Consider the following 19,354-nt stretch of genomic DNA (forward strand, 5'->3'; position numbering starts at 1 on the left):
AACTATACTGAGTGGGAAGTCTCGTAAAACTGGCCTCAAAAACTGCTTTGCTCTGACCTGAAAATAGCTCTTCTGCCTTTAAGTGCACCACATTTTTTTTTATATAACTAACTTCCACCTCAGTTTGTTCAGTGACAACTAAAGCACTTGTGACTTCATGAATGAGTCAGACAAAAGTAAGATTGAACTTGTAGAATACAATTACTGTGATAACCATCAGTAATGCGAATATACCAGACAGTTTAAGACCTCGTTTATCAGATTTTCCAATTTGATTATTCTAAAGTTTTCTTAGGTAGAAAGGTAGATTGCTGTTATAGAGGGACGTTTACTTCATGTAATATTATTTAATTGAACAGCTCTGCGAAGTTAGACAATCTGTTTTTGTCACATTATGGCTACCCATATAATGGCCTCGACCTGTATGCACACCCGCCAATGAGAGGCAAGGAAAAGATTACCAGTAGCTTTGGAGCAGATATGCATAATGACCCCATCATTCTTAAGAAGCACAGAATCAGCAAATAAAAATAAAGCTGTAGTATTGCAATGTGGAATGCAACTGTTAGAATTGAAGCCTGGTTCTTTTCTACATAACATAAGCCATCTCTACGTTATTGTATGTATTATTAAAATGATATTGTATACTATATAATTTGTATTGTTGTGTGTCATTTTTCACAGAACTGACCACTTGAAAGTTGATTACCGTGATCAAGGAACAGATGGTGAAGTCTGAGGCTCATCACTCTTCCCTAGTTAAGGGCCAGCTTAAAGTGCAGTTTGAGGACTCCAAAAAAGGCATACAATTCCTAGGTCCATAAAAGTGCAGTTCAGAGATGACAGCATAGGTACTATCCCACAGTTTGATTTAGCTATATCTGAGAAGGGCTACAATCGATCTCATAAGCTACTTTGACAAGAAATACAGTAAGTTGCAGGTTCCTGAAGATCTAGTTGTAAAAACATTTTAAAGGCCATACTAACTTTATCACATCTGTTATTTTTAGCTACCTTAAAGATAACACAATGTGGGGCAATTAGGCACAATAGGGTCTAAGTATGAATTGAAACAGAAGTTCTCTTCTAATTATCAATTAAGCAAGTTCTGTAAGGAATTTGGGACCTGACCGTTGCCCAGAGATGTCAAGTACTTGCTTTATCTGTTGCAAATGAAACAAAAGTTTAAAACCGCATTGCTAGTCAGTCGAGGGAAGTGATTGTCCCGCTCTACTCTGCGCTGGTGCGGCCTCACCTCGAGCACTGTGTGCAGTTCTGGGCACCACAGTACAAAAAGGACGTAAAACTGTTGGAGAGTGTCCAGAGGAGGGCGACAAAGATGGTGAAGGGCCTAGAGGGGAAGACATATGAGGAGTGGCTGAGGTCACTGGGCCTATTCAGCCTGGAGAAGAGGAGGCTGAGGGGGACCTCATCGCAGTCTACAACTTCCTCGTGAGGGGGAGTGGAGAGGCAGGTGACCTATTCTTCGTAATCACCAGTGATAGGACCCGCGGGAATGGTGTCAAGCTGAGGCAGGGGAAGTTTAGGTTGGACATCAGGAAGAGGTTCTTCACCGAGAGGGTGGTCACACACTGGAACAGGCTCCCCAGGGAAGTAGTCACGGCACCAAGCCTGTCTGAATTTAAGAAGTGTTTGGACTGTGCACTTAGTCACATGGTCTAAAATTTTGAGTAGACCTGTGTGGTGCCAGGAGTTGGACTTGATGATCCTTGTGGGTCCCTTCCAACTTGGGATATTCTATGATTCTATGATTAACCTACAAACTCAAAAGTAAGCTTTTGGTGGGTGGCTTCTAAATATGATCTGAATACAAAGGAAAGTAGTAATATCTTTAAAATTTTGCCAGCAGCTTTAAACAATGGGACTCCATCTCCAGTAATCTGTCTGGGATGCTGTAAAATTGATGTAATAAAGAATGAATGGGAATATACTTGACTCTGATGACATGGCTCTTCTACAAGTTTAGCTGTGCAGCAGTTATACAAATGCAATACGTGCATTTCTAATGTCGTATTACTGATTTAAAAGAGTAGCTTAACAGCATTAGTGAGGCACACATTAAATGAGTGTAGAATGACAAATGGTGAAAAGTAGCTGTCAGTCATTAACAGAACGTTTTGGGGGTTTACCTTAGTAGGGTCCTGGAAGAATTGATGATTCAGCATATGCCTTGATCATTCAGATATAAATGTAAAACAGCACTAATACTATGTTGCAGAGAAGCAGATTAGTAACGAATGAGGCTAAAATAGTTGCACTCAGTGATGTGCATAAGCTGGAAAACTGATACCATTCAAACAAAATACATTTTTCATAGAGCTAAAGGTAGGCTGATTCTTCAGAAGGGTAGAATGTATCCTGGAAAATAATAGTTCTGGAAAAACCCTAGATGTCATGTCACAGTTGAGAAGCAATTTAATGTGAGCTCCCTCTGTGATAATATGGCAAAAAATGTGAATACAGTCTTCGAGTACACATGTAGGAGAATAGTGAGCGGCAGTATGGAGGAACATATTCCAGTGTCACATACAGTGATAAATTACCCTCAGTGCTACACAGCCACATTAAAAAAAAAAAAAAAATCTGTTGACAAACTGATTGCCAGTTTTCCAGGCTGGAAAATATCCTTACAAGAGATGTTCTTTTTAATACAGAGTTGACGGGGTCGCATTTTATACCTCAAGAGGGAAAAAGGAAAAAAAAAAAGAATGCCAGTCTTTAATGACTATTTAACATAGCAGACATGAACACTAGAAGAAGAAAATAATAGAAAATGAGGTCAAATAAAATGAGTTTAGAATTAACGGTACAATTTTTAAAAGAGCAAAGGTGATTTATGAATTTGAACAAATGGATCATTCATTAACCACCTTTTAAGTGTTTCTGGCAAATATTTTTATGGAAAGCCAAGTTATTGGATTCAATACAAAGATTAGCAGATGAAATCTACCACCTTGCGATAGGTAGGGTCAGACCAGATTATCTAGTAGTCCACTGAAGGCTTGATTTTAATGGTTACCAGTGATGCTTTCATGTAGTTATCTACTTAATCAGGGATCATATGAATAAATGAAATGTGGGAAGTCTGGAAATGAAAGTGAAAAAAGGGTGACTGGAAATTATTTCTGGAGATATTTGTTTAAAGAGTAAGCCAAAAAGCAAAAAAACAGGTGTTTTCTTTATCGTATGTATAGCTCCCATCTAGTGAAACTACATGTAACAACTATACACTTAACTGTTTGTTTTCCATCTTATTATCTAATGGCCAAGCTCCTTATTCAACCTCAGACAATTCTCTTATGAAAATCAATGAGAGATCTTCAAGTTGAAGGCACCACATAGACCTAAATGCCTGCTAGAGTGCATGGTCAAAGTTGGAATACGAGATTACCTTTGTTTCACAATGATCTTGCCACCTCCAGATTAGTACATTACTTGGATCCACAGCTGCTTGGATCCAGCTGCTGCTGCACTTGGAAATTATATGATAGATTCCAGAATTAATCCAAGAGGGTTGCTGCTATATTGTATCAATTCAGATGCTGGCCAAAGTGGATTTTATCCTGGAACTCACTTGCAGCAGTAGAAAGGATAAATGTCTATACCTGGAGTATAATTCACATGGATATTACTGGCACAAACATTACCAATTACCAAACTTAAGGTCATCATCCTTATTTACCAGGAACGGGTCAGCGCCCAACTAAAAGCAGTTACACAGTGTTTTGGTTTTGTCTTTCTCTAGCTGTCACTGTTTAGATATGACTGCTAACACAGTACCTTCTGTACACTCTCTGTGTACTATTTTCCAGATTTTACATACTTATTCAGGGTATAAAGAAATAGCTGTGTTTTCCATACTCTTCCTTGTAATTCTAGTTATGCAGCAATTTCTTTTTGCCTTAGTCTCTCTTTCATTACATTACCTGAAATACTGCTGTTATCAATTTTATATTCACTTATTAGTGACCCAATAAACTTAACAGTTTCCCTGACTCTGCACGTGCATTCTTCACTGCCTGCTTGTTCTATGTAAGTCCCTTCTGTTGTTACAGTTTTTCTCCACATCTTCCTCCCTGTTTAGATTACTGCAACTCCTTAAATTCCCACAGTACGGGGAAATATGGAAAAGGCCAGGGATAAAGCTCTGCTAACTACCTGACGAAAAGCTTTAGAAATTTTTTATTCCCTTTCAGCATCAGCTAAGGCAATTTCTATCACATTTTTATTATTTGAATATTATTTCAGATTAAATAGTGAAATACATTATTTTAACATAATTCAAAGGTAAAATAAACATCAATATATCAGGACTTTTTTCTGCATTTTAATAGTACTTACCTATCTGTTGTATTTCCAGGACTCTAAATAGTAGGACAATATGTAACGTATCTTTTATTTCATCATTGCACAAGACAAAACCCTGCAGTCTGCGGTTCTTTATGCCTTAAATTACAAATATTATCAGTCAATAAAATGCACTGTGCTAAAAACCACATTATTTAGTGTATTAAATATGACTTTGTGACTACAGTGAACAAAGGTGACATTTTCAAAAACTTCTTCACTGGTCATGGACAAAGAATTTAAAGTTAGTCCCCATGGCCATGTGCTGTAATGCCATCACACTTACTTCAGAAGATTCATCCAACATTTAAAATGGTCTGCAATGGATTTGGAGCTGCTCTGCAGCTCTCCTGCAGGTTAAGCTTCAATAAAGGGAGTAATTAGAAGCATTTAACATCTGCTACAAAGCCACCAACATGATTTTTTGAAGCTTTGTACCAAGACTTGCAGTATTCCTGATCTGTTTCCAAGTTAATTAAACTGGGAGGGAAGAGTAAAATGCCTTTTTCAAGAGAAATGTGTTTCATAACTGCTTTCAGTGAAAATATGTAATGCTCCTTTCACACCTTCTCTTTTGAATCAGTGTATTGTTGCCACTACCCCTGCTGAATGCCTTTATTATTGTTGCTTATCAGTTTTCTAGGTTTTACGTAAATGCAAATAGCCACAACTACCAGTGTGCTTCCAAATATCTGAACGATGATACCCACATTTTTTGCTTAAAATAGTAAAAAACACTGACATGTTATATGGCAGAAAGGTGTATATGGAACATATACACCCAGTCTTCTTATTTTTAGCTTCAAACCGTCTTAAAATCAGAACCAAGGCCACTGGCTTGCCTTTGAATAATTACTGAACAAACATTTAACAACCAGTCATAGATTTACCCTTCTCCACAGCAAAATGAATATACTATTTCAATTCCTTCAGCATGAAGCAACACAGACCAACATTCAACTGCAGATTCAATTAAAAGCTTTAATTAAAGCACAGACAGCAGAGATTACTGTATTCAAACTCCTCCCCCGATACAAAAATACTTCAGAAGTATTTTACAAATTTACAAATTGCAAATTTTGTTTTTACAAAAAAATACAAATGTTTTTCACTGCAAACCATATAATACATTTCTATGTTACAACTGTTGCCTTCATTTAGAATTGTGTGTTTCCTAACTGCTCTCCTTAGAGCACATGAGAGTAATTATCTCCAAAAGGATAATAAATATATTTGTAACTAGGGTGGTAAAAGCTGAAAAAAATGATTCTAAACAGTTCCTTTATCCATAAGACTATGAAACTAAATGGATTACTCACATGAATTACATTAACATGGATAAATGTTTTGACTGTTGATTTTGAGTTTTGAGTCAAATCTCAAAGCAAGATGGAACAATCCAGTCAGTCAAACCTCCGTGCCCTGAAAAAGATGCTTTGTTACTAACCTAGAAAGCAAGTAAGCCATTCTGAATCTTGGCATTTGGCATTGATTAACCCGCATCTTCAGAATTAATAGTAAGAGAGAAAACAATCCTTACAGACAAAAATAAAAGAGAAGTTTTTAGTTGTTGAGATTTATCCAGAAAAGGACAGTGCTCAAAATATGGTTTGTATTTTACCCCAGGCAGGTAATATATGTTCATTCTTTACGTGTTATCAGATATCCTATTTTGGTTGTCACAATCATGCTTTCTACTTGCCACATTCCATCACTTGCTGAAGTAGACTTGTCTCAATCATTTAACAAATTATTCTTCTCCAGAGGCCAGAAGACTTACTTTTCAAAAACCACAAAGCACTCCAGTAACTTGTGCAGAGAAATCTGGGGAACACCTGAATAACACTTTGATTTGTCGACTGTTGGAATGACTACTAAAAAAACCTGAGAAACTTAGAATGAGGAAATAGAGATTGGTACAACAGAAAAAGTACCAATCATACTTCAATGAAAAAAAGTACTTGCTGAATGTTTTGCAGTCTCACTGAACTGCACCATTACTCAGCTGCGTTAACCTGCTTGATGTCCTAAAGTCCTGCAAAGAAGGAAATACCCAGAATGCAAAGGAGAAACCAAGACTCACATCTTACAGCCACAAACAAAACAGTAATCGACACGGTTCATTTTATGACACTGGCTTAGACAGGGACTCGGTTCTCCTTGGCCCACTTTTTCATAATGCGAATAATGTATTCTACTTGAGAATTGCCGGTGCTTCTCAGAAGGTGCAGTACTTCCCGTAGAGTCTCTCTAAAAATGTGAAAAGCAAAGATTTAAATGCGTGTGAGAACCAACTGATACAATAAACAAGCACCCACATCCAAACTATTTTGCAAAACATGGTTCCTAGACAGAGAGGTCCATTCATCTGCGGAGCACGAATAAGTAAAAATGCACAATAGTTTAGATCCAAGGGGGAAAAAGGTCTTATATGCACTGGAACAGGGAGAGAAGTTAAAAGTAAAAATCAGCAAAATGTAACTACTTAGTTTGGAATTGTGCATGTGTCTATGTATGCATTTATATGTAAATCCTTACTCTTGCAAAAGAGTTCCCCAGAACAAAACAAAATATTATTTTTCTGTTACGCTACTTACTAGTCTGCAGTAGGGCAACACCTAGTTTAATGGTGCCAAAGCACCTTAAACCTTACAAATAAATAAGTAGCATGGAAACAAACATTACCAATAGGATAAACCAATATGAACCTGCAGTTTGTTAGCTACTTTACAGCAAGAACTTGCATGCATAATGTAAAACAGGCAAGCTATGTACATTTTACTGCTTCTACTGCAGTACTTGCCAAAAGGACACTTGAAGGGTGTTGTAGTTAATGAGATTATTCCAGCAGAGAAGGGAATACAAGGAATGTACAGAAGCCAAGATACACACCTTCCAGTCATGTACGAAATAGCAACTTTGGTCAGGGGAGAACGGCCATCTGGCATCACAGCAGAATATTCACGAGGGAACAGTTCTTAAATACAACCTCACTACTCTCTCGCATTCTCCCACTCAATGAAATGAGCCAAAACCAAAATTATCAGTAAGACATCATTTCCTTTAAGCTTTCATCAATACATATCTCTGACTGACACAGAGTTTTCAGAAAGCAAATTTTAGCAGTCTCTCACCTATTCATTATTTAGAGAAACCATGTCCTTCCTCAAGTGCTGAGAAAACACTTCCTTATTTCTGTTCTATGAACCTTAAAATGTCATGGGACAGTTTTCCATTCTTAGGCCCTCAACATGAAATGAGGTCTTTTCCCTCAGGATACAAACATACTGCATTTATAACTTAGCTCTTCCTAGTAGCATGACCGATATATTTTGGTTGCCTACAATTCATAGCGTTCACTGCTAAGATACTCTCTACCACATATTCTATAAGTGTTGACATGGAAGATACATTTCAAATTGAATACTGCATAAGAAACCACTGGTCAGAGTTTCTGTTCACCAACAGGTCAGTAAAGAACTAGGTGACAATACTGACTCTCAAAGCTAAGATTCTAGTTTACAGCTAACTGGAAATAGGAAAATTGTAAAATAAATTCAGATACAACATAGAATACTCACTTCGCTTCTCGGCCAGCTAAGATCATCTGAAAGACACCAACACAAGCACCTCTCTTGCCTTCCCAGTATTCAGGATTACTGTCCAGTCTCTCCAGAACATCAAATGCTTTGGCTGCATAGTAAAACTGACGCATCTGCATAGGAAGAGAAATATTATGTATTCCTGACTCTATGACTATCTTTCAGAAGGGGATGAAAAATTCTGAGTTTAGTTTTCTGAAATCAGCATTAAGTCATAGAAGCAATGTGCATTTATTTTCATGTTTTTCCACTGGCAGCAAGTGACACAGAACAAGCACGTTTCAGTTCTATGTAGGGAAAAAGGTAGTATTATGATATCATTGCTACATGTCTTTGAAGGTATTATAGACAAATTGCATTGTGAACTTCTATTAATTGGTTATGATCAGCACTGTTCTTGTTTTGATCATACACATTTAACAAAAGCTAGCAGAACATCTTTCCTACCTTTACTTCTTTTTTTCTCCTCCCCAACAGCATAAACTTCTAAAGTATGAGTTGCTCCATGTAGTCATACCAACCAAAGTCCTTGATACAATATCAACTCAAACTAGTCCAAACATTTTAAAACTGAACCAGTTTTCCTCATCTAGAGTTGGTCACAAAGGTGTATTTGGATGTCTTTTGGGTTTAACTCAGAGCTAAATTTCATATCTCAGTGTACTTACAGTATGGTACAAATTATGATTCAGTGACTCTATAACCTGAAATTTTCCTAAGCATAGAAAAATTGGCTGTGTACCCTATTTTTTTCTGCCTTAGGTTCTCTACTTGTAAATGGGACCAAGAAACAAGTTGGTTGATAATAGTCAGTAGGAAAGGAGTGACTGCAGTAACTGTGGCTTTTGAAGTCATTATAACTCATGTGGACCTTATCTATGACTGTGAATGTTCTTCAGTTGGGCAAGCCCAAGTAGCAATGTTGTTTGTGTCTAGCATCTTTCCAGAAGAGCACACAGAAGGTAGACTGCACACAACCTCCTATTCTTTGGTAGCTGGAAGCCTGCATCTGACAAGAAGAAAGGATAGGCTGTGGGAGTTATATTTGGACACTTTACTCGGAGAAGCATAGGTACTACAGAATAATTCCATTTTCTTCACATACATGGTGACGTTAACCACAGGTAGCTTAACTGAATGGGAATAAAGGTGGTCAGTATAAACAGACATCTCAGCTAAAAATAAAATACTGAAATACTGATCTCTCCAAACTGGCATCTGATTTAGGTCCATTAAGCAGATACCAATTTAATGTCCTCTTTCTATCTCACATAAAAGCAGGAACTGCTTCACCTTAAATCACGTACTGCTCCCTATATGGATAGGATGGCCTATTTCATGTAAAAGAAGCAAGGAATTAGCCAGAAGTCCTGCATGCCAGCTTCCTCATCAAACAACTTCTATCAGAATAGACAGCAATGGCACATCCAGCTACACCTACTCTCTGATAGCTGTTAGCTTTGCTCCATTAACACTTAGTCAGCATTTTGTTGAATGAAGCCTAGCATGATTACCTTAAGTTACAGCTATGGTGCTGTCTGCAGCCCTCCAATACAATGTATTTCAGAAACAACTACAGAATGCTACATAGACTCAAGCAATTCAGATGTTGCCATTTCATGGGAAAGGTAGAAACAGCTGGTAGTGTAGAAAGACAAGTTCTAACGCTGCATTAATTATACATACTTTGATAGCCTTTGAAATGAAATTTCTTGGTCATCTATGGCCATATGTAGACATAAATAGCCAGAAAAATTTAGTCCTGCCAGTGCATTTTTTAAAAGCTCTAGATAAATCCGAAGTGTGGAGCTGCTTCTCCTATAGTGTACAATATAATTTTGAGAAGAATTTAGGCAGTGATCAGCTGATATAAATGTGACTTAAAATTGCCTAGAGATAGATTTTACATAAGCTCTGACTGTCAACTCTCTTTCACAAATTGCAGCCAGGGGAAATAACAGAGTGAATAGCCACTTGCTTAAGCAGAAAGACTTTTAGTCTGGGATGGTGGATGGAACACTTGAAATAATCCCCTCCGTTTTAGAAGAATGCTTTTGAAATCATAAGGTAGATTTTCTGATTTACAGTTGTGTGCTTTAGTATGCAGGTATTGTTGCTCTTTGGAGAGCTTAGCTGAACTGAGAATCATTGGGAGGTTTTCAATAGGACTCAAGTTTACTATCTTTCCTATATGATGGCAAGTTTTGTTAATGTATCTCTAATAAGCCTATCCTAATAGCTGCTAGTTCTTGTGTATTCACTTAAATTAGGAGTCTTCACTGAAGCAGTTCCATGAAGTTTATACCTATTATCTGTGTTCTGCTCCTCACATCTGCCTTCTTAAAGCAATGAACTATTCTATTTTCACAATCACAAAATTACAATCTGTCTTTACATTCTATATTTAATTAAAATTAAATATAAAATGGCTGCTCCCCAAATAACTTCAGTCCACCTTCTGATACAACCAGCTCTGGCAAATACATTCTGAAATGTGGATGATCTGTGTCTCACCCCGATGATTTTTCCAAAAACCATCCTTTTCTCCTGTCACTGAGCTGCTACTTCTCTAGGTCCCAAAACAGTGCAATCTTCCTGGTAGATGGTAGAGAAGATGCCTGATAGAGCATCCTGTTATTGTCTACTGACACCTTGCACAGCAGTGCTCTTTGTATAGGGCAATCAATTTTTCTTCCTCCTACATTTACACTCCTCTCAAACCTGTTGGTCTTTATATGTCTCTATATCCATCCTATGGATAAAGCTTACACGTTTTCTTTTACATGCTTTGCAGAACAGCATCGAAGTTGAATCTGAGCTAAATCTCAATGTGTATAGGCACAATCTGAAGAATTAGATGCTAGGAATTGAGGCAGAATTGCATTCAGCTTCCCAAGATCTCTTCACTTAATAACATAGCTTTGTATAAAGTAGAATTTGGAGGTGGGCCAGCAGTATATTAGCATGGAGCATTGGAACTAGAAGCTTAGTACAAGTGAGGTAGCATATATTTTATCTTGTTCTAAAATGTTCAAAGCACTCCTGCTAAAGCGGACATTGGCTTGTTTAGCTTCATTTTTAAAAATGTTAGATTGCTTAGTCTAACCTCATCCCTTTCAAGTCCCCTCTAAGAACAGTTCAAAAGAACTGTAATATGTTAGCATGGATCCAGACAGGTAAGCCACCATTTTTACTGAGTAGTTTAATTCCTAATGACTACATGCATACACCGTGTCTCTTTGCCCCACTTGGATAGACAGAATACTGGTTGTGGGAAATCTCTTTCCATTTCCATATCATTAACAAAAAAGAATATCCAATTGTCATTACAAGCTTTAAGGAAAAATATCACTGTCCCAGAAAAAAATGCAGCATGAGGTGCCTCTCTGAATCTATGCTAGATTTTTTTTTTTAAGTTTCTTGTCTATCAACAATGAATCGTGAGTTGTAAACTAAACTGTTGTTCTTGTTATCAATAGCTCAAGCATGCAGTAATTTGCCAATATTTTAATCAGTGGGCTGCCTATCAAGAAGGCCTGTAGGTTAAAATGTTTGCCAACTTACCTGCATTAATAACCATGCTCCTGTTGTGCAACTTCAAGTGCACAACAAGTGGAACTTCAATAGTGATGACAAAGATGTGAAGTATAAAAAAATGGCCGTTAATGCCATCAGGGAATTAACATGATGTACACCAAGCTCTAAATCACAGAATCATGGAAAAGCCCTGGTTGGAAGGGACATAAGAAATCATCTGGTCCAACTTTTTTCTTTTTTTTTTTTTTTTTAATTATTAAAGAGAAGACTCACTTTGTAGCAATCATTTGCAATGAGCTGCAAAAGGTTAAAGGACTCCCCTGAGGTCTCCATCTTCAGATAGAGCTTCCAGGCCAACTGTGGTTTCTTATTCATAATATCTGCAATAACAACAAAAAGCTGGGATCATGAAAAGAATATGCCACATACAATACTCAATGGAAGATGGAATAAATGTTTCTGAATCTCTTTGCTCAATGTAAATGCATGCCTCACCCTGTGCATGAGGTTGGGAAGGGAAACTCATCCTTATCTTCTGCCTTTCTAGTGATAACAGCAGCAATTCATCAGAGAACACCAATGTCAAGAAGAATAATTATGGAGTTTACATCTCACTTCATATTTCAAAGATACAGCAATAAGCACAAATCGCATGATTTCAGATGTGAATAAGGAACAGAGTGGAAAGCGTTAGAGAAGGTATTTCAAGCAGGACAATGAACTGGAGCAATCTATTTAGATGGTGAGATTTACGATTGTGTTCTTAAACACAGAAAGATTTTAATTGGCACTGAAATAAGGTTTTTAATAATTGGTGCCCACTCCAATCTAAACATTCAGTTCCCATGATTTATAGCAAACCAAAGGAGTGGTGGAAAAAAATGCCTGTACGGCCTACAAGCATAACAAAATGTGTCATTATGCATCTGCTAGAAAAACGTGTCCAAATTCCTGAGATTTTGTGCTAGTTTTAAATTTCCTTTTTTGACTGGAAATTTTCAGTGGCCTTTAAACACCACTGTTAATACACAATGAGAAATAAAAGAATCTGAATCTTCTATCTCAGCTAGCAGAAATTCTACTAGAACATCTGAATATAAATAATTCTAAAAATTGATTTTCTGAAGAATAGGCGGCAATCATTAATAATAAACACGTAACATAAAATCACAGTATTTATAGGCACTTCTCATTTAGGAAGCTGCAAGACATCAGATTAGATTTTTCTTTCATCAGCTCTGGATAACATTCACAACAAAAAACAGCCAGGTCTTCATTTCTATATACAAACCCATCTATCTAGAGAAATGGACTACCGTGGTAGTTCAATGGCTTTTTACCTTCTCTTAAGGAAGAATTTGATACAAGTAGTACAACAGGATTAAACAAAAAATATTGTCTAAGATGCATCTCTGGTGCTTTTTGCCCTTCGGAAATATTTCAGGAGTGAACTGTTTATGACTCAATGCCTAATCATACTCTGACATGAATGTATTATAACGCTTTGTAATTTCCATTGCAGCTTTTATCCAGAAGGATCTAATAGTAATTTACATACTCGACACTAAAAGATCACTATACTCATCAATGAAAGTTGCTTCTGCTAAGAATTCTAGCAGCTGTTTGGAATGAAAAATCAAAATCTTAAGACAGATAAGAATACAGCATCCCTACTGAAACTTCAGTAGGAATTCAGAATGGTGAAAGGCACACCTAAGAATAAATAGCAACTCTTATGAAATTGGTACAAAATTTTTAATTGATACTATGGTATTAATTCTACCTCTTTTATAAAAAAGTTAGCACCTTCAAAGAGTTCTGCACTCCCAGATGTATGTCAAAGAACTACTATAGCACAAAATCAAAAAGGATGAACACTGTCTACTGAACAAGCATCAATTCCCTTTGCAATGGGAGTACTCCTATAAAAAAGTCAAATATAAAACATTAAATATAACCAGAAATGAAATGATGAAATGATTTTTAATGAAACAAACAAACAAACTGGCATGTCCTAAAATAGAATCATAGGTAGGCGTCTGTAAGTGTTCTGTGCTTGTCTGGGAAGACCACATTAGAGATGTTAACCACATCTGCAATATGGCATAATGCCTTGAAATGTACATATTTACATTCCAAGCATAACTACTCAAAATTGTTTATGATAAGAGAACATTTTTGTATTGAGATGCTGTAAGGAAAACAAAGCCTAGGAAGTCTCAGGCTAGAGTCATTAGAAAAAGCCTGCCTCCATGCTATTTTGCATGTGATGCTGTAGATGTATCTGTACTGAGGTGTACTCTGCAATGCTTTAAAAACTGGTTCAGAAATACTGAATAAAAATTGCTATAGAGCATTAAGTATATCAAAAATTTACTTTGGTCAAGGGAGGAGCAGACAAGTTTATGGAAGAAAAAAACATGCTGAAAATTATAAAGGAAATTCCTTGGGCACTGGAGTTTGGACAATGCAAAGTATAACACAGTACGATGAAAAATACCACATATGCTTGCCTAGTGCTTCTTTTCCTTAGGCATCTGACACTGGCCACTCTGGGAATCAGACAGACCCTTGGGCCTGACCCAGCATTGCTCCTTCTATTTGGTGTTTTACTCTGAACATTTTAGATTTGTAACCCAGTCTTTCAAGACAGAAAATCTTCACTCATACAATTGAGTAGACAATTGAGAAGAAAAAGGTTCATTGGTTAGGACAAAGCTGCATTGACAGAACCGTAACAGCACTGCACTGAAGCAGTAATTGCTTAGTGAAGCCAGACGTTTGAAAGGTGCAATAACCACCCACACTGTAACTAGTGCAATCAGCTTTTCACTTTCGTAGTTCTGAATCCACCTACAACATTAAATTCAATTAGGAGAGTGGATTGCCAAGACTGATGCAATAGAGGAGGATCTGTATTCTGCAATATTGAGAGTAAAGTGACTCACAGCAGCGAGCTAGCCAGCTAAGGTAAACAAAATCATTCTTTATCTTCTCACTCTGGATCAAAAGGAACACCTGCAGGAAGAAGGAAAATAAAAGATTATATTTGCATGTACTTTTAAACAAACAGAAGGCAGACCTGCCTCGTTTCAACGTGCAGGTAAGGCGTAAGCCACACAAAAAACTGCTTCATGAGAAGAGGTCAGGTATGGAAGTGTAGTGCAGGGGCATATTGCTATGTGGGGTAAGTGGAGGTCTCAAACACCGCAATGCTTATCAAGGGACTTCTGCAGCTTCAAAATGCCAAGCCGTGCAGAGGGTGCGGCCTGCTCTGAACAAGTGCCAGTGGGCGGCCATGCAACACAAACAGCACAAAGGAACACTGGGCCTGTGGGAAAAGCTATTTGGAACATGTTTGTTTAGCAAGCAATTTAATTAGCATCATCCTGAAATACCAGAAGTTTCACTATGTATATATAAGAGCCTTTCCTCCTTATACATGTCAGAGATCATTTTAGGTGAGCAATAAGCCATTTCTTAGCCCTTCTGTTTCAGTAAGGTTCTGAGGCTAAACATTAGTCTTTTGTAACTTACTGTACAAACACAGTTACATTCTACACTGAAAGGGATGTGGTGTGTGTGTGTGGGAAGATAGACATTTTAAAGCGTACTCTGGCTTTATATGCAGAAAAAAGCTACTTATGCCTCATTGTAACTATACTAGGATGCTTCTGGCATAAAATTCAAAATACCTTTATGTATTCCTGATGTATGTACTGGAACAGTGAGTTCCACAAATTACTGACATTTTATTGATTAAACACTGCTAACACACTAATAAAAAAAAGTAAAAAGCATTATCACTGTGAATAGCAATTTGCTATAGGTTTTATTTTATTATGCCAGGGAGGTAAACTGTTTAAGGAGTTATGTATATAAAGTGCTATATGTAGATTTAATTTACAAGTTTGAGATGATGGGGAAGGGGTAATCTTTATATGAAAGTGTCATCACAGTCAGAGATCAGATGCTAGGACACACTAATCAATTTAATTACATAATTCAGTTATTGAAATACATCAGCTACATAATGTAAGTTTGTACAAAATTATTTGTAAGAAGAAAAGTAGGACAAATGTGGATTAACAGCAGTTTACAGCTTTGTGTGTCTTTGTTGCTTGGCTGCAGCTGAAGTTGTCTTACAGCATTATCATTTTTATGAAGTCTCAGGTTTCAGCATAGTCTGCTAGCATAGTTTCAAAAGATACTCACCTGCATTTTCACTGAGCTACCTAAAACAAACTAGGTGAATTGAAATATATATCCATTTTGCCTGATAGTCTGGGATATTTTTCTTAAAGAGAGATGCAACTTCAGGTCACAGAAATTAAGGGTGTGTGTGTTGGAAAAAAAAAATGGGGGGAAGGAGAAGTTGTCCAGGGACCCAAAGAGTTAAAAAAAAAATAAATAAAAAAAAATAGGAAAAACTGGGGAAAAAAAATCTATATGATTCACTTCAGACTACATGTATTTTTTATGGTCTGTCTTCTGATAGCCTTGTGGAAAATGTTGCTTCCATCTTCATAATAGCAATTTGCTTCTGCATATTTTAGTTGTAATTAAGTTTCTACTGCACATAGACACAAAAAATGCCGTGTGTAGAAGTTAATCTCTTCCAGCTGCATCTGGATGCTGCTGAATAAGATAGTGAGCACTTCCTCTTCTCCTCCCACATCTCCCAAAGGAAGTAAATGTGGGGTTTTTGTTGTTGTGGTGGTGGTGGTGTGTGGGTTTTTTTTTTTTTTAACATAAATTTCTAGGGATACCTAGCAGCTCTTAACTATTAAGTGTCTTTTATTCACCATACTTTAGTCAATCTGAACAATAGGACTGCCTGAGATCCTAGACAAAGCATAGGAAATCTGATTAAGAATGCACTCTTTGATCAATTAGACTGAGCTGCAAAGCACTCTTGTGACGCACCACAAGCGGCATGACTCCCCATATACCTCATATTACAAGATTAGCTAGATAATCTTTTCTAAACAGTGTTCACTGTGAGTTTCAGTTCCTCTAGGAACGTCCCACAGAACCTGCTTATTTTCAACCAACACGAAGATGTAGAGAGAGAGAAAAGGAAGGAAATAGGGGAGTATGCGGGAAACATTTCCATTGTTGCTTTTTAAAGAAAGTAAATACATACCTCTTCAGCTTCACTAAAATTGCCCATGGCAGCTTTGGCTTGGGCGTAGTTGAAGTTAAAAGTGTCATCATTGTAGAAATAACTCTGGAAAAAAGCCGCACAGAAGGAAAAAAAAATAAAATCCAACCTCCAATGGTATAATAACATTAAAAATAACACCGTCCTCCCCCCCTCCCCCCCCCAAATCTGAGTCAACAACAATCGAGACAACAGGAAGGAAAAAGAAAAACCCACATCATGAACATACGACATTTATAAACAGTGGGTAGAAAATTATGGACTGCCTTTCCATCCTACATTCGTGACTACAAACACAGCTGGAACATTCCACAGTGTTAACCATGAGAGATCTGGAGAACGCTCCAAGCTCTAAATTGCAGTGGTGGCTTTTATGGGTGTAATTTTCACTCTGTGCATGTGAAGACATGCTGTGCTGCCATGGTCTCTTTCACCTCGCAAACACTTACTTCACCACTAGGGTGGTAAATAGGCACCTGAGTCTCTAATGGCTTAAGGAGACGAACAGTTTGCTTCTCCAAGACTTCTCAAAGTTCAACAAGAGATCCTGTGGATCTGGTTATGTGACATGTGCACTGGATGGAGGTGGAGCTGCAGTACAGGAACACACCTTGTAATAGGGCTTCCTTAAGCTGAAGTCTTGCTTACAGGCACCCTTCTCTTAGTGCAACACTAGGTTTTTCTCTCTCATAATATTACACAGGGCACATCTGGTTAATGATAGATCAGGTTGATCTGGCTGAATATCTTCTGAAACACAGCACGGGCCGAAGTAGGAAATAAAGCTTTAGATGCCAATTAGCCTGATGTTTGGGTTTGACCCAAATAGCTTATATTTTTGATCATGGTCAGATGTCCACATTAAAGTACAACTCAGACAACTCAAAGTCAGCCAAGCACGTTCCACATTCACCACTGTCACCACACTACTGCACTGATAGACCTAGTATAGGTTAAACTAGAATGTGATACCACAACAAGAAGTGTGATAGGACTGAGGCTCCCTGCCCAGCAGCAGAGGTGCAGGGTTTATGGAAGAACCCATAAAAAAAGCGAGACTGTTTGTCCACTGTCCATAGTTACTGCAAGAAAAGCTTTCCTGGGTACATAACAGCAAGGTGTGTGGAAAAGTATTTGTGTTATATAAAGAAAAACACTAAGAGAAAGAGAACTTGTATTAGGAAGATCGGTTTTTAGATAACTTTTGTTTTGTTTCCCTCATTAAGAGTGAGGAGAAGGTAAAAAGCACAGTTGGGACTGTGTAAAAGATATGGAAAGCAAGGGACAAGATCCTTTGCCAGGCCTCTCATCTTCTTTCATTACGTACAGACACCTGAGGAACCTCCTCCCTTCCCTGTCACAGGCAGTTGCAAAGGGTATGGACCCAGTCCACCCACATATTTAAGTCAAGCTAGTGCCTTGAGAGGAGAGGTGAGGGGTTGCCAACATTTGCCAAATGTCTAGGTTTCACCTAAATAGTCTATGCGGAGGTACAAAAGAGCTGGCAAATACAGCAAGCTGTGTGAAAGCACGAGGATTGAACTAGTTGGGGGAAATCTCCAGCTCCGTTTGTGAAAACATTTCAGTACCCTTAGGGTGAGTTAACTGGTTTCACCATGTGAGAATTACAACACTTTACTGTATTCTTCCTCAATGATAGTTTTGTATGAATCAGCACAAGTCTCAGGTTAAGCAAAGCTGGTAAGCAAGATGCTAGTTTTACTGCATGAATAGTTCCTTCTGTTCAAATACCCCTCATTGTATTTTTGAATTAAAACTGAAAAGAAGCTCTGTCAGCAACCAAACTCAAAACTGTCATTCTATCCTGGCTGTATTAGTGCCAGAGACCAGAACTGCTGCAAAAACAAGAGTGGTAGAAATGAACCCGTGTTGCTCCTAGTAAAACACATTCAGGACAGCTAGATGTTTTGTCTCTTTTTTTTTTTTTTTTTCTTGACAAATTATATTCCTGGACTTCACCCTTTTGTGGTCTTTTTACTGGTCTTCAATCTTTCCATAAAACTGTGCTCTGAGTGACATCCATTTCAATGAGTCACTCAGATACCCAGTTGAACAATGAAGCATTCGTTGTGGCCAGACCTCAGCTGAGCTTGAATTAGCTTGTCTTCTCAGATGATCCTCAGTGTTATAATGTCACCCTCAGGGCAGCTGGCAATACATTTATAATAAGGTGTCCTTTGAGATGTTCTCATGCCTACAACAGTTTTAATCAATCATGGATGAAGGTGGTGTTTTCTAAGAGAGTATCATACAACTATCTTCACAGAGTGCACAGCTCTACTTAAAGAGCTGCAGAGATTCTACTGAAGTTGGTTTCTGTCAATGAAACACAAAGGTTACTGTGAAGTCACCTGAACCTTGCCTTTAAAATGGTACAGGAAGAACGACTTGCATCCCTGTGACGTGAAGAGCGGGAGTGACCTAGCTAAATTTGACTAGTGGCTACTCTTAGCTAGAAAATGATGAGGATCAACTACCTCAAAAGGAAAAGCACTAGTAGGCAGAAAATGTTTGTCCCTAGTCCTTGCTCTTTATCAACTGCATTATGTCTCAAAGTACCAATATTTATAACCCCCTTCACAAAATTAAGAAATACATATTTTACTTAAGCTTGATCATTTTGCAGCTTGCTAGATACAATCTATAAAACCTTCCGAACTTG

At 37.7% G+C, this 19,354-nt stretch overlaps 1 protein-coding gene across 1 annotated transcript in view; it reads right to left on the reverse strand.

Annotated features, from left to right (window-relative positions):
• Positions 1-5,329: 5,329 nt before the first annotated feature.
• IFT56 (intraflagellar transport 56) overlaps positions 5,330-19,354 on the reverse strand; it is a 50,778-nt gene continuing 36,753 nt past the window's right edge. Inside the window, exons 14-18 of the mRNA XM_066990202.1 lie at positions 16,654-16,737; positions 14,456-14,525; positions 11,781-11,887; positions 7,950-8,083; positions 5,330-6,618 (exon numbers count right to left, since the gene is read on the reverse strand). Of these exons, the coding sequence (XP_066846303.1) occupies positions 6,507-6,618; positions 7,950-8,083; positions 11,781-11,887; positions 14,456-14,525; positions 16,654-16,737 (507 nt within the window). The 3' untranslated portion in view covers positions 5,330-6,506. The remainder of the gene's footprint in view (positions 6,619-7,949; positions 8,084-11,780; positions 11,888-14,455; positions 14,526-16,653; positions 16,738-19,354) is intronic.

The sequence above is a fragment of the Anser cygnoides genome, chromosome 1 (assembly GCF_040182565.1).
Source record: "Anser cygnoides isolate HZ-2024a breed goose chromosome 1, Taihu_goose_T2T_genome, whole genome shotgun sequence".
NCBI classification, from domain to species: Eukaryota; Metazoa; Chordata; class Aves; order Anseriformes; family Anatidae; genus Anser; species Anser cygnoides.